Source organism: Chrysoperla carnea, chromosome 5 (genome assembly GCF_905475395.1).
Source record: "Chrysoperla carnea chromosome 5, inChrCarn1.1, whole genome shotgun sequence".
NCBI lineage: Eukaryota > Metazoa > Arthropoda > Insecta > Neuroptera > Chrysopidae > Chrysoperla > Chrysoperla carnea.
The window spans coordinates 70,518,918-70,531,980 of NC_058341.1; the positions used below are offsets into that span (position 1 = coordinate 70,518,918).

The 13,063-nt window shown below is 32.5% G+C and overlaps 2 protein-coding genes across 4 annotated transcripts; both read right to left on the reverse strand.

Annotated features, from left to right (window-relative positions):
• Positions 1 to 1,134: 1,134 nt before the first annotated feature.
• On the reverse strand, positions 1,135 to 4,107 carry LOC123301458. 3 transcript variants are annotated; one of them, XR_006535429.1, is made up of 3 exons: positions 3,668 to 4,107; positions 1,795 to 3,374; positions 1,135 to 1,410 (listed from the first exon to the last, which is right to left on the reverse strand). XR_006535429.1 is itself a non-coding variant. In XM_044884198.1 (2 exons), exon 2 carries the CDS (start codon positions 3,101 to 3,103, stop codon positions 2,192 to 2,194), a length of 912 nt encoding a protein of 303 aa, XP_044740133.1. In that variant the 5' UTR covers positions 3,104 to 3,374; positions 3,668 to 4,107; the 3' UTR covers positions 1,582 to 2,191. The 3 variants fall into 3 exon arrangements, 2 of the variants coding, with proteins under 2 accessions (XP_044740133.1, XP_044740134.1); XM_044884198.1 differs by lacking the exon at positions 1,135 to 1,410 and having other exon boundaries at positions 1,582 to 3,374; XM_044884199.1 differs by lacking the exon at positions 1,135 to 1,410 and having other exon boundaries at positions 1,582 to 3,612.
• A 3,145-nt stretch (positions 4,108 to 7,252) lies between these two features.
• LOC123301457 (glyoxylate reductase/hydroxypyruvate reductase-like) lies at positions 7,253 to 12,678 on the reverse strand. Its single transcript, XM_044884197.1, has 5 exons — positions 12,551 to 12,678; positions 12,342 to 12,475; positions 12,090 to 12,279; positions 7,437 to 7,894; positions 7,253 to 7,379 (listed from the first exon to the last, which is right to left on the reverse strand). The coding sequence occupies exons 1-5, from the start codon at positions 12,625 to 12,627 to the stop codon at positions 7,261 to 7,263; spliced, it is 978 nt and encodes a 325-aa protein (XP_044740132.1). The 5' UTR covers positions 12,628 to 12,678; the 3' UTR covers positions 7,253 to 7,260.
• Positions 12,679 to 13,063: the final 385 nt, after the last annotated feature.

The window sequence follows — 13,063 nt, forward strand, 5'->3', positions numbered from 1 at the left end:
ATGATAATATATAGTTTCAGATTTGCAATTTATAAAGAAGCATTTCTTACATACCGCTTGTGAGAAGAATAGTTAAAATTCTCTGTAATAGGCCAGTCACATCGAACATTAAAACCGCAAGAAAACGCCTAGTTCTGATTTTTTAATATGTAGTTAGAACCACTACCAGTAACACATATTCAACTTTGCAGCTTCGAAAGACCTGTGCTAACTTAGCAGAACTTGAAAAACCTCGAAATGTTTGCCCTTTTTTTTAGTTTTCTCAATATAGGTCTAAATACTAGGCGTTTTTTTAGAAAATATTTTCTGTAAGTTTTTAAATAAGAAGAAAATTGCTACTAGATATTTGATATCAGAATCAGCTCAGTAGTTATTATTTGTTGGTGCTGCATCAGTTTCAAGGCCATAATGTCTACCACACCCCCTTGCCTCTCACACCCCCAACCTTGCCAGGTTATTGAACTTGTCTGGTAAGAGGATCATTGTCTGGGTCATTATCTGGTGACGTAAATGTCTGCCACATCGGTGACGTAAGATGCAATTGCCTGGGTCATTGTCCGGTGACGTAAGATGCAATTACCTGGGTCATTGACTGGTAACGCAAGATGCAATTGTCTGGTTGCAAGGTTATAAACCTTGTCTGGTGACGTACAAGTATTAAGTTGGATTTTTTAAAAATTTGTATAACTTGACTGAGATTTGAACGTTATACCTTTGGTATGGAAGGCGAGCCACTAGGCTATGAAGTCAAACCAAGAAGTAATGACAAAGTTTGTATTTAAAGAAACACTTTTTAAAAATTGTTATTAACTAGAGTGGAATACCTGTTTTAAATGAAATAGTCATTTCGAGGTCAATTCAATATTTGGTTAACATTTTCCATTAAAATGACAATTTTTTATATCTGGAAATATACCTGTTTTAAATGAAATAGTCATTTCGAGGTCAATTCAATATTTGGTTAAACATTTTCCATTAAAATGACAATTTTTTATATCTAATATTTATTACATATTTAAATAGGATATATATAATAATAGCATTATTTTATTACACACCTATATTAGAATATAATAATATTTAGTTAAAATTTTTATTGACATTTAAAAACAATTTTTTGATACTTAAATTATATTACGCATTATTTGTTAACATTAATATTAAATAAATATTCACACCATTTAACTTTTTCCTCTCTTTTAACCAAAATTTTGCCATACTCTTCTTTTAGAATATCGTTAACAATATGTTTAACATCTTTGAAATATGTGGAACCACTTTTCTGGAGGCTTAATTATAAAATATAATCCTTTCCATTTTTTAGAATAGCTATTTCTTTTAATATAAAATTATTGTGTCCATCTTTAAACCCCTGCATATCGATTATTGTTGAATTCATGTTTTTATATACTTAAAAAAACAAACATATATTAGTTGGAATAAATTAATTTTTTATGTTTTTAAGATAACCATAAATTACTAATGAGACCTTTCTTAAATTTTATTTTTTTATATCAATATATTTGTTTAAATTGTACAAATAAACAAAATTTATTAAAACTTGCTTAATAATGTCATATCAGGAAAAACGTAAAATAAGATTGTATATTAAAGCAATAGTTTCGGTTTAAAGTTCATTTGTTAAAAATGCATTCAATTCAAATTTTTGAGGAGAAGATTGAAATTAACTATTATGTTATGCAACTTCTCTACAAATCGTTAAGAAGTTTTGCAATTCATCAATCCCAACATACAATAATTTTTGTATAGATGTGTTTGATTATTTTCAATTACCTGGAGTGATGTCTGTGGAATCGGATGGAGACTAACCACCCAAATGTTTTTGAAAGAGAATATATGGATCAATTATTCTTCATACTAAGCCTCAGGATGTTACATCATCATCCGAGATTGAAATATGTTATTGAATCTGAGGGTGATGAATCATATGATTTTATAATTTCCAAACAAGAAATACCATCAGATTTATATAAAAGAGAGGTAAGAAAATTTAATCTCATAGTAATTATATAGTTTTTTTATAGGATAATAAACATTAATTTCAAGATTTAGAAAAGGAGAATTAGGGAAAGAAAATTCTAAGTATCTCTTACTAAAGTGTGATCTCTTTATCTCATTTTAAAAGACCCCATTTTTTTTGAAAATGATATATAGTGTTCACTGTTAATATTCAAGCATATCCCATTTCACGAATAAAACAATTAAAGTCATAGTGAAAGCCATTATGAAAAAATACAGGGATAAAATTTGCTGTTTTATAATTAAGGTTACAGCTTTCATGAGCTGCTCCGCGGAAGTTTGAGGTTTGCGGGGTTTTGAGGGGGGTTAAATGACAATGGTCCCTCACCTTCACCTGACCTTCTAAAAACGGTTTTTCACAAATATGACACATTGTTGATGATTGAAATATACGTTCGTTTTCTTCAGTCATGTGTATCGGAATAATAATCTCATATATTTCCTCAATTGAATTTACAATCTCTTTTAATTTAGTAACAAACCATTTTGCTACATCCGGACCCGAATATGAATAATACTCATTTTTTGTAGAGTCGTCATTAACCGATTTTGGTAGAGGTATATAAGTTCCACCTTTCATTGGATCAAATTTCGCGATATTTAACTCTAAACAAAGAATTTTATCTAGAGTAGCATTTGATCCTCTTTGTTGAAACTCATCTAATCTGCCAATAATTTTGTTTAATGAATCATTATACCAACTAGCAAATTCGGTTGTTTGATCATAGTGTTGGAGATTTAGCATAAAATGAAATGCATCGATGACTTCTGTATCACTTTTTTTAATGATAAAATCACATCTTATTCCTATTGCTACCTTAATTAGAGTATGCAAAGATAAGTATTCATCAATTTTTTCATGTAACAATTTTTCTTTATATTTAAAAAACTCTGACATATCTTTAGTGTTCTCATAATTGAGTAAACGTCCCGCGAAAATTCGATTATTAAAACATTTAATAGCTACCCATGTTTTTGTTTCATCTGACGGTGAGGGAGGAGGTAGTTCACAGCTAGATAATACATCTTCGTTTGCTCTCGATTTAGTTGTTGGAGGATACATAAAAACATTAATAAAAATTTAAAAATGAATAATAAAGGTTTTCTTACCTGCTTGTTCAAGACTTCTTTTTAATATGATCTTCTTCATTTTCTATTGTTAAGTCGATTATATCTTCGGTTGTCTCTTCTCGGTGTTTTCTTTTTTTATATGTATCTCGATGGAGAGAGCGAGTTAAAAACGTTTTTATGTTTGATTGTTTTTTACCCTGAATTTTTCTTTTCTGATGAGTAGTGGATTGTTTTTCTTGATGTTCAAATTGATCTAATAAATTCTGCAATCAATGAATTTAATGGAGCAGATTCATCTAATGCAGATGTTGAAGGTATGGATGGAGTGAATTTACTATTAATATCTATGTTTTGATAATTTTCAAAGGGAATATCTAGTGAATTATCTAATAATATATCTTCTATAATAGAGATATCTCTAGTTCTAAATTCTTTTTCAAATTTTAAACTTAACTCTAGCAATATTTTGTCTGTCATTTGACAGTGCCAATCTGGAAAGGACTATTAAAAAAAAATATATAATAAAAACAATATATTAAAACAAATAAAAACTTACGTTAATTATCTCCATTTGCAACTTTATAGAAAATTTATATTTGTTCACTATTGTATAAACGTCTAGTAACATATTGTGGGGTTGCGTTAATAAAATTAACTACACACATTAAAATATTTATTATGCAAATATGTTTTATTTATTATTTTAATTACAAGTGTTAATTATGACTTTGATAAACTACCATAAACTACTCAATTGCGGTAGTGTTAAGTTGTTGCCTTCACTCACTGTAGTCGTGTAGTAGTGACGTGTCATTACTGAGTCGCATGTATCCATCTGGTGATATGTTTTGGGACTACACATAGCTACAACTAATAGGTTTGTTCGCTATGTATAGCCACAATATGAATAAAACAAATTGGGGAATGTTTATTTATAGTTCGATTTTAAAGGTTGGTTGAAAATACTCATTTTATGGGTGAAATTATTTATCTTTGACACATCTGGTTTCACTTGCACAACCTTTTAGATATATCAGTGCTCTAAGAAACAAAAAATTTGGGATATAAAAATTGCATAAGACAGTCACTTTTCTTCTGCGAGCTATGCATGATAAATTGCGTAATCATATATCGACACCACATGAAGTTTAAAAAACCTTAGTAACCTGCGAACATGCAAACGTTGATTTATATTTGTCTATAAAATTATTAAAATGGGTTTTCCATAAACAAAATTCACATCCCCTTTTTAATCCCTAAGGGGATGAATTTCTAAAAATCCCTACCTAATGCTCACTTACGTCATTTAAGAAACGTGTGTACAAAATTTCATGTTTCTAGATCCAGCGATTTCAACTGTGCGTTGATCTATCAATCAGTTTCCATTCTTATATATATAGATTGATTTAAAATAAATTTTGATTTTTGTCTACTTTCCTAGTTCAATTTTTGTATTCCATAAAAACATATTTTGACTACCAAGTAGTCATTATCAGTATGAATAGGCTATAAATGGCGTATGTTACAACCCCATATGTAGACGTACGCTAATTTGGTGTGTACCCAATCTGCACACTGGTATTTTGGTGTGTACCCAATTTATACTTTCCAAGCATCTAACAAATTGAGACGTCAGTCTTAATAAAATTCATCACGTGATCCTTTTTGGCCAATTACATTCGAGTATTTTATCACCTGATTTTGACAAATAAAAAATAAAAGCCATTCACATGCGAAGTTAGGGTTCCGTACCCGAAAAAATTGGCGAGATCTTCAAAATTGGTTCAGTTTAGCTTGTAGGAAAACGGTAATTTAAGGTAGTACCAGCATGAAATCACTTTTCGACAGATTTGGCCGAATTTTTTTTCTCGGGTTTATAATAGCTTTATTTATGAATTCCTAAAATTTCATAATTTTTGACCGTTTAGATCGCGAGATATTTAAAGACAAAGTTCGCGATTTTGAGGGTCATGTCCCATTTAAAGCATGTAAAATGTCCGGTCTCTCCAACTATTTTTTATGATATTATTATATATTGAAGAAAAAGTAGAAAAAAATGTTTATACAATACAATTCTAAAAAAAAAATTTAGAAATTAATTTTCACTTTCGAGATATTAATTTTGACGTAAATTGATCGAAATTGGGACGTTGGCATAATTATTTCCCATTTTAAACGGTCAAAATTTCTGAAACTTTGGGAATCAATAGTAAGCATTATTAAATTCTTAAATTTAATTTTTCGTTAAATTCTGTCGAAAAAAAAATTGTACCATTGCTTTAACATAGAAACTGCAAATACCATGCTGGAACATCCTTAATGAAGAGTCTTATGATATGTTTAATGTGCGAATTCAGGGTTCAGTACCCGAAAAATTTGTCACGGGTTTTTTAAATTTTGTAAATTTCACTTGTGGTGTATATGTTACAGTTAAAGTATACATTTCAGTCAGTGCATATACTGTCTAGTTAATGTATGCTTTTACTAGCTGTTTTAGTGAAACTATTTTAAATAAGGCATACTATTCTTTGTGTGCGTAGTCATGGAAGGGACAATAAAATCGATGCCAGCGCTTCCAGTGAAAAATTTTGGCGATAAAGGAGGTTGTTATGACTAATTTGCAGTTTTCTTACATGTTAATCTTATAGAAAATGTCAAATTAAAATTATTGAAAAACACTAATTAATTAAACTTAATGCATTAAAAATTGTGAAAATAAGAAATCAAATTGCACAAATATTATTTTTCAAATGTAAATTATCATAATTATTTATTTATATTTGTGAGACAATAATATTAAATTTTCATTGTAAGTCATAAATGCAATCCATACCTACAATTATATATGCCATACAATTCTATAATTAAAGTAGTGTATCGTTACCATGGAAACGCCTCCTAAAAAAATCACACACAGTGTGAATATATTGTTAGGCCCTGGACGGCGTTATCCTTAAAAACGTGGTTTCTAACACATTTAAATCAATCGAAAATTAGAACTATTAAGTAATTATATTTTTTAATGGTGTTATAAAACAAGTTGTAATCATAACATGCTTTTATTTATTTAGCTGGTCAGCAAAAACTAATAGTCAATATTTAAAATTTACGTCATAATATTTTATATTTTGACCTAAATGTTTTATATTTAAAGGCAAGCTAAATATTCAAAATTCATACAGTGATTATACAACTTGGAATTACATCTTTACAATACTGTGATTATTACAACCTAAGTTTAAAATCTAACAACGTAAACCATCAGTCAATAAAGTGATATTAAATAAATTTAAAAAAAAAGTCGTTTTCATCTACAAAGGATTCATAAGGTCTCTCCTTTCTAAATATAAAGACCTTTGGTGGCAGCATCTTCCCCTGGACCAAGCCAAGGGACACAACAATATATACTACTGGATGTATAGGTACTCCTATTGATTAGCATTAGTAATAAGTTAAGATGTTTGGGACACATGCTCAGACACAAAATTTATCAAAATATATCAGGTTACTTATTATATTTCCTTATGAAATATCAGGCTATAATTCTGTAATTTTATTAAGGAAAAAAAAAAAAACAAACAAGTAAATATTTTTGAAAGGAAAATAATTTTTTAAAGCCTTGCCCAGGCCCCTGATTATTGGCAATTGAGCCTAAAGGTAGCTCACCTTCGGGAACTTAATGCATTGGTCCAAAATAATTATTAAAACACAGAATGTAAAGTTAAATGCCGTGACAGTAGAATCAAAGGTAGAATACTGTTAAATTATTCACAAAATGTTTTAACTAAATGACTTTAAAAGGTGTGTACACTAACTAGTGGAAGTATTCATTAATTTATTTGTGTATATTTTCTCTGAGTCTTTTAGTTAATGTATACATTAGCTAGTGGGTGTATACATTGATTAAGTTGATACTTTAACTGTAACATGTACACAATTTATACTTTCCAAGTATCTGACAAATTGCGCCGCCAGCCTTCATAAAATCTATCACCTGATCCTTTTATGATATTCGAGTATTTTATCACCTAAAAACCTTCCAAATTGAAATTTAAAAAATATAAAATAACAGAAAAAATCATAAAACTCTAAAATTTCTTAATTTTCGTAAAGAATATTAACATAAAAAACAAAAATACATGCAAGTCTTTAATTAACAGGTGTTAATAATGGTTTATTATCTAACGCAGCTAAAACATTTTTCGATGCTAAATTAGTCATTCCAATACGTGTTTTTACTGTTGCACTTCCTATATGCGGCATTAAAACTAAAAAAACGAAAACGATTAATTATCACGAATAGGAGAAACATTGTGATAACTTACCACAGTTTGGTAACTTTAGTAATGGATGATCAACAGGTAATGGTTCTGGAGTCATAACATCAAGACCAGCAGCAAAAATTGTATTTGTTTTCAATGCTTCAACTAAATCATCTTGATTGACAACGCCTCCACGACCAACATTCACGAACACAGCATTTTTTTTCATCTGTGCGAATGCTGTTTTATTGAACATTAGCGCAGTTTCTTTTGTTAATGGAACAGAAGAAATAATAAAATCGCTCTCTTTTAACAAATCATTGAATGATGGAACAAATATAGCACCAAACTCATCAGCCGTAGCTTTGGGGCTGTGTCCAGTGTAAATAATACGTTTTACATCGAATGCCTTTAATCGACGTGCAATACTTATACCAATTCCTCCCAAACCAACAATACCAACAGTCGAGTCGATTAAATCATTACCTAATAGCCAATTAAATGTTGTGTTCCATTCACCACTGAAATGAATTTTTTTTTAAAATATTATCAAATAATTTTTACCTATTGAAGTCGACGCTGTGTGCATGTTTGTTGGTATTTTCGGTTTTTCTCAGAAAGTACACACTTCCGGTTTTAATTATTATCCCATTCAAGTAATTAGGGAAGGTTTAAAGTAAATATTTAATTAGAGTGGGTTTTAAGAAATTATTAACCGACTCAGAGTAAATACTATTAGTAAATATACTCATTAATATTCTAGAAAATGAAAGAATATCGCCTGATTGGTCATCAGCTAGAATTACTTTAATACATAAAAAAGGAGAAAAACTTGATCTCTCTAACTGCAGAAAAATATCATTAATAAATTCAGTCGTAAAAATATTCGCAACAATAATAAGTTCTCGAATCATAGATTGAACAGAAAATATAAAAGTTATACCCGAAATACAAGCGGGCTTCCGAAAAAAATAGGGGGTGCAAAGAAAATCTTTTTGTGTCTACCTGCATTTTACAACAAATATACGGCTAAAAAATAAAAAAGATTTCACATTTGTCTATTTCAAGCGTTCGACTCTATAGACCATCATATTTTATGGAAAAAAGTCTTTCGCATTGGCATCAGTCGGAAACTGATTACAATAATAAAAAACTCTATGACAATGAACATATTCGTGTGAAAATCAATGGGAAGAGTAGCTCGAAAATAAAACTCACAAAATGTGTAATGCAAGAAGAGTTCTTTACTATTTATTTTGTTCTTATCAGACCTCAACAATTTTTTGGAAGAAAATGATATAAGAGGTGTAAATAATAAATAAGTAATAAAACAAAAGAAAAGTACCGCAAATGGGTCCCTAGCACCTAGACCAAGAGTCCTCTGTGCCCTCCCTGAGAACGACCTGTTATCCGAAGATGAGACGTCTTCGGGTAGGAGGTGTTATTAAAATCGGATGAAGCTCTTGGATTTTGTCGAGGCCAGACGTCACGCCAAAAACCCACAGCTTTTTCGTCGGGATCTCTCTCAGCATTGATGGATCCAAGGTTTCAGATCCAAACCTTCTGAATCTAACACCCTGCAGATTTCTGCAGGTGTAAGTAACATGTATGGAGGTTTCTTCATCCTCCATACAGGCTCTACAAGTGGGATCATTAGAGACCCCCATGTTATGAAGATGATAGATCAACCGACAATGTCCTGTCAAGAGTCCCACCACCCTTCCAACTGTGCTCTAATAAATTAGTAAGTTTCAGACGAGAACAGTCGAATCCAGACCAGGGCAATAATCAAGATGGGCTTGCCGTAGCCTTCTTTGATTCGGTAAATTACAGAGCATCTTAATATGGGAAAGACAGGCTCAGATGAAAGGGGCGTTTGAGACGACTCCTCTCGCGCCAACGAGTCTGCTGCTTGATTCGCTTTGACGCCAGAGTGACTTGTAACCCAGATCTGTGTTGTTTAGTGCCAGCTCCTTGAAGCATTCATAGACTATCCTTGATTGGAATCTTGAAGCCTCAAGGGCCCAAAGAGCGGCTCGACTATCTGAGAAGATGCTGATATATATCCCACTGTTATAGCATGGAGAAGATTTACCATTGAAAAACCGTCTCATATTAACCAAGAGGAATCGATTCCTTTATTCTAGGTCCATAAACCCCAGCACCAGATAGATCTTCGGCCTTCATAGATAGATCTTCGGCCCATCCGTATAAAGACAGGGTTCGGAAGGGGCTGAAAAGTTAAAATCTCGATCCCATTATTTACGGAAAGGAACCATTACTCGAAATTTTCGATCAAAACGGTAAATCGAAATAGTGGAATCCTGCACCATTTCCACAAGTGAAGTCACAGTCTCCAATCTGTTCATTAAACTCGCATGACCTACAATGCCACTGCCTACAGCTCCTAAGTCGGCAGGCAGCTGTCATGGCTTCCGCTTTAATCATTAGGTGAAAAGGCGGAATGCCGATTATGTTATTCGATTGGCTCCAGTGACACTAAGGCATACTATCTGAGCAAGGGGTCGATTTTTTTCTGGATACGGCCAGAAAGGTTCTTGTCGACCATACTATACAGCCAAATATGAGCATTGGCTTTACGATTATTGTAAATAACCAGTACATCATGTTAGGTAGGAGTCCCCAAGACTTCCCAAATGTTCTCCTGCATATTCAGAAGACACTATTTGCCTTGGTTAGTCTAAAATCCAAATGATCACTCCAGTTCAGTTTTTCATTCAGGATGACTCCTAAATGTTTAACCGTTATGGTTTGTGTAATTTGAATGACAGTTTCGGGTTTGAGAGAGAATTTTTTTTCATTGTCCAACGCTCCACATAAGATGCGCTTGTTGCATCAAGTCATAGATAGTACCTTCGTCTCTGCTTTTGACAAGTATAGATATGTCAACAGCGTAGCCATGAGCAAATATCCCCAATTCCTTGAGACCGGTTAGTAGACTGTCCTCGACGAGGCACCACAGTAGCGGCAAAAGAACTCCACCCGACGGACACCCTCTACCCACGAAACCTCTAACTGATTGTCCCCCTAAAATTGTGGTAATGCATCTCCTTCAAGCATGTTGTAGATCCACCTAACCAAGATGTCTTCTACCCCGCGTTCGGTTAATGAAGACATCAGTGCGTATTGCCCCAAATGTTGTGTTATTAAAGGCTCCCTCGATTTCAAGGAAGACCTCTAAAGCCATTGCCTTTTCTGATAGCGCCCCCTCCATCGACCCTAATAGTCGATGAAATGCGGCATCCAATAAAAGGCGGACTTCATAAGCAAATTGGCACTCTGATAGCGGTCTCTCTACAAGACACGAATCTCGAATATGCCTGTGTTTTAACCGCTCAAGAGTTTTGAGCAAGAATGACACCAGGCTTATCGGCCTGAAAACTTTGGCGTCGTCGTATTTTGGTGCCCAGGTATTAGTATGAATACATCGAGGGATTCTTCACATTTCTTGGGTATGTAGCCCAAAGCTATACATGTTTTAAAAATCTCCTTGAGTATTCCAACAATTATGTCCAAGCCGTGGTGAAGCAGAGCATGAAGTTTCCGTCAGTACCCGGAGACTTGAAAGGACCTAATGCAGCCGAAGTCCTAACTTTTTAAATATTTACAAGGAGTTATGCCGCCAATCTTCCCTGTTTGACTTTCCACCATCACGCCTCTGATCGTCCGGTTCTCCTATGGTAAAACCTGGGGAATGAATGGACAGTAGATGCATCTTTCGATGCTTTTTTCGGCTTTTTCATGAACTTCTATACTCTCACTGGTTCTCCCTAAAGATTAGTCAGTCCGAGCCCAGACCGGTCATTTCCGCTGTGTTGAAGGATGCTCTAGTATCACGGCGTAGTCTATCTAGATTTCTATTCCACCACGGAACATCCCTAGAACCGATAGTAACATTTGTAGGACAGATGTTTTCATATGACGTAATCATGGCGCCCTGAAGTAAACTAGCCGCGGATTACACATTATCCTTCGTGTGCAACCTATTTGCAACCCAAGAGAGCATTCCAGAGAGATCTAGGTAGGAGACGAGATTACGGTACCTGGTTTGATGTACATATTAAAAACAATGTGTGTATGATCAGATAGAGAGGGTTCATCTCGGGGAGCAGAGAGTTATGTCAGTGACCTCTTCCCTAACCCTGCTTGTAAAGGTGAGAGATTTGCTTTATTGACGATCTCAAGATTGGTGGCCGAAATGGATTCCAGGAGAGCTCGACCACTAGATAGATACTTTGATACCTCAATGAAATTGAAGCAGTGCAGTCCAACTTTTTTAAAAGTATGTTCTGCTAGCAGAGATCAACCCCAAATTATATGATAAGAGCAGAAATTGCTTTAAATTCATTAGCGGTAAATTTACTGGGGCTTATTTTACAATAGTGGCTTGAATTACTAAAAAAAATTATTAAAAATATAAAAAAACCCGACTGAGTTAAATATAAACTGAAAAGAAAAAGTGAACTGATTTCACATTGTGAACTGATTTGAGCCGGTATAGATTTTAATGGGTCCCGACGTGGCTGGATTGTTTATTTTCACTTGTTTTTTAAGTTGATTAAAAATTTAAAAATTTTCTAATTAATTGTGTGCACTCGACAATAATTTCAATATATATAGATTAGATATGTTGCAAATAATTTATTTTTAAAAATATTTATTTACTAACCACTTCAAGTTATTTAAAAAACTTACTTAATAATTTTTCTTCGCCCTTCTTCAATTCGACGTGCAGCTCCTAAAGTTAACAAAACAGCCGATTCAGCCACAGCGGCATTTAAAACACCTGGTGTATTTGAAATTAAAACACCTCGACTCTTAATTTCTGAAATATTTAAATGATCAACACCAGCGGAAACTGATGCAAAAATTTTCAAATTTGGTCCTGAAATTAATATCAACAATAAAAAATTTTTTTTTTCAAATTAAAAGAGAAACGTAATTTACCAGCGGCGTCCAAAATATCCTTATTTGGCACACCATTGTCACACCATATTATAGCATCAACACCATTTGCATTCCTTATTAGTTTTGCTATGTCTTCCTTTGTGTTTCCTTTTGCACCACGAATTAACGTACACCTTATGAAAGAAAATTTAAAATTCCAAAATGTGAATACATAAGTCGTTATATGAAAAATAATATATAATTGTTACCGTGACTTTAATATTTCAAGTCCTTCTTCAGGTAGATCGGGATCTTTGATAAATACTTTAGGTCTTGATGTCGACATGTTTTCCTGTTGAGTGATCCAGTTTGAAATTTAATTTATTTTTAACAAAATAAATTAAATGTTTAGTTTAACCCATAGATAATAAATATTTATATTGTAGGTACTATAGATAGGCATCTCTATCATCACCAAGGAAACTTGTAGATTTAGTTCTCACTCGATTAACGAGATAGCGCTTCAATCAATTGACCGCCTTTTTTAAAATACTCAATGCCAAGTTCTAATTACAATTTAAATTTTTACATTTTTTTGTTTTACTGTTTTAGAACATGGTTTGGTATCACATTTTTATTTGAAATGCTATCAAATATCCTTTTTTCCAAATCATGTACTTAAAACAGTAAAACAAAAAAATAATTAAACATTTTAAAGGAAAAAAACGCTTTTAAATTATAAAATAAATTTATTAAACAACTAATCTTTTATTGTTATTTAT

Excerpts from the sequence above, each read along its gene's own strand:
- LOC123301457 (XM_044884197.1), bottom strand. The coding sequence starts at position 12,627 with ATGTCGACATCAAGACCTAAAGTATTTATCAAAGATCCCGATCTACCT. Across the intron at positions 12,280-12,341 it reads GGATATTTTGGACGCCGCTG|GACCAAATTTGAAAATTTTT; the intron begins GTAAATTACGTT and ends TATTAATTTCAG. Across the intron at positions 7,380-7,436 it reads ACTAAAGTTACCAAACTGTG|TTTTAATGCCGCATATAGGA; the intron begins GTAAGTTATCAC and ends TCGTTTTTTTAG.
- LOC123301458 (XM_044884198.1), bottom strand. The coding sequence starts at position 3,103 with ATGTATCCTCCAACAACTAAATCGAGAGCAAACGAAGATGTATTATCT.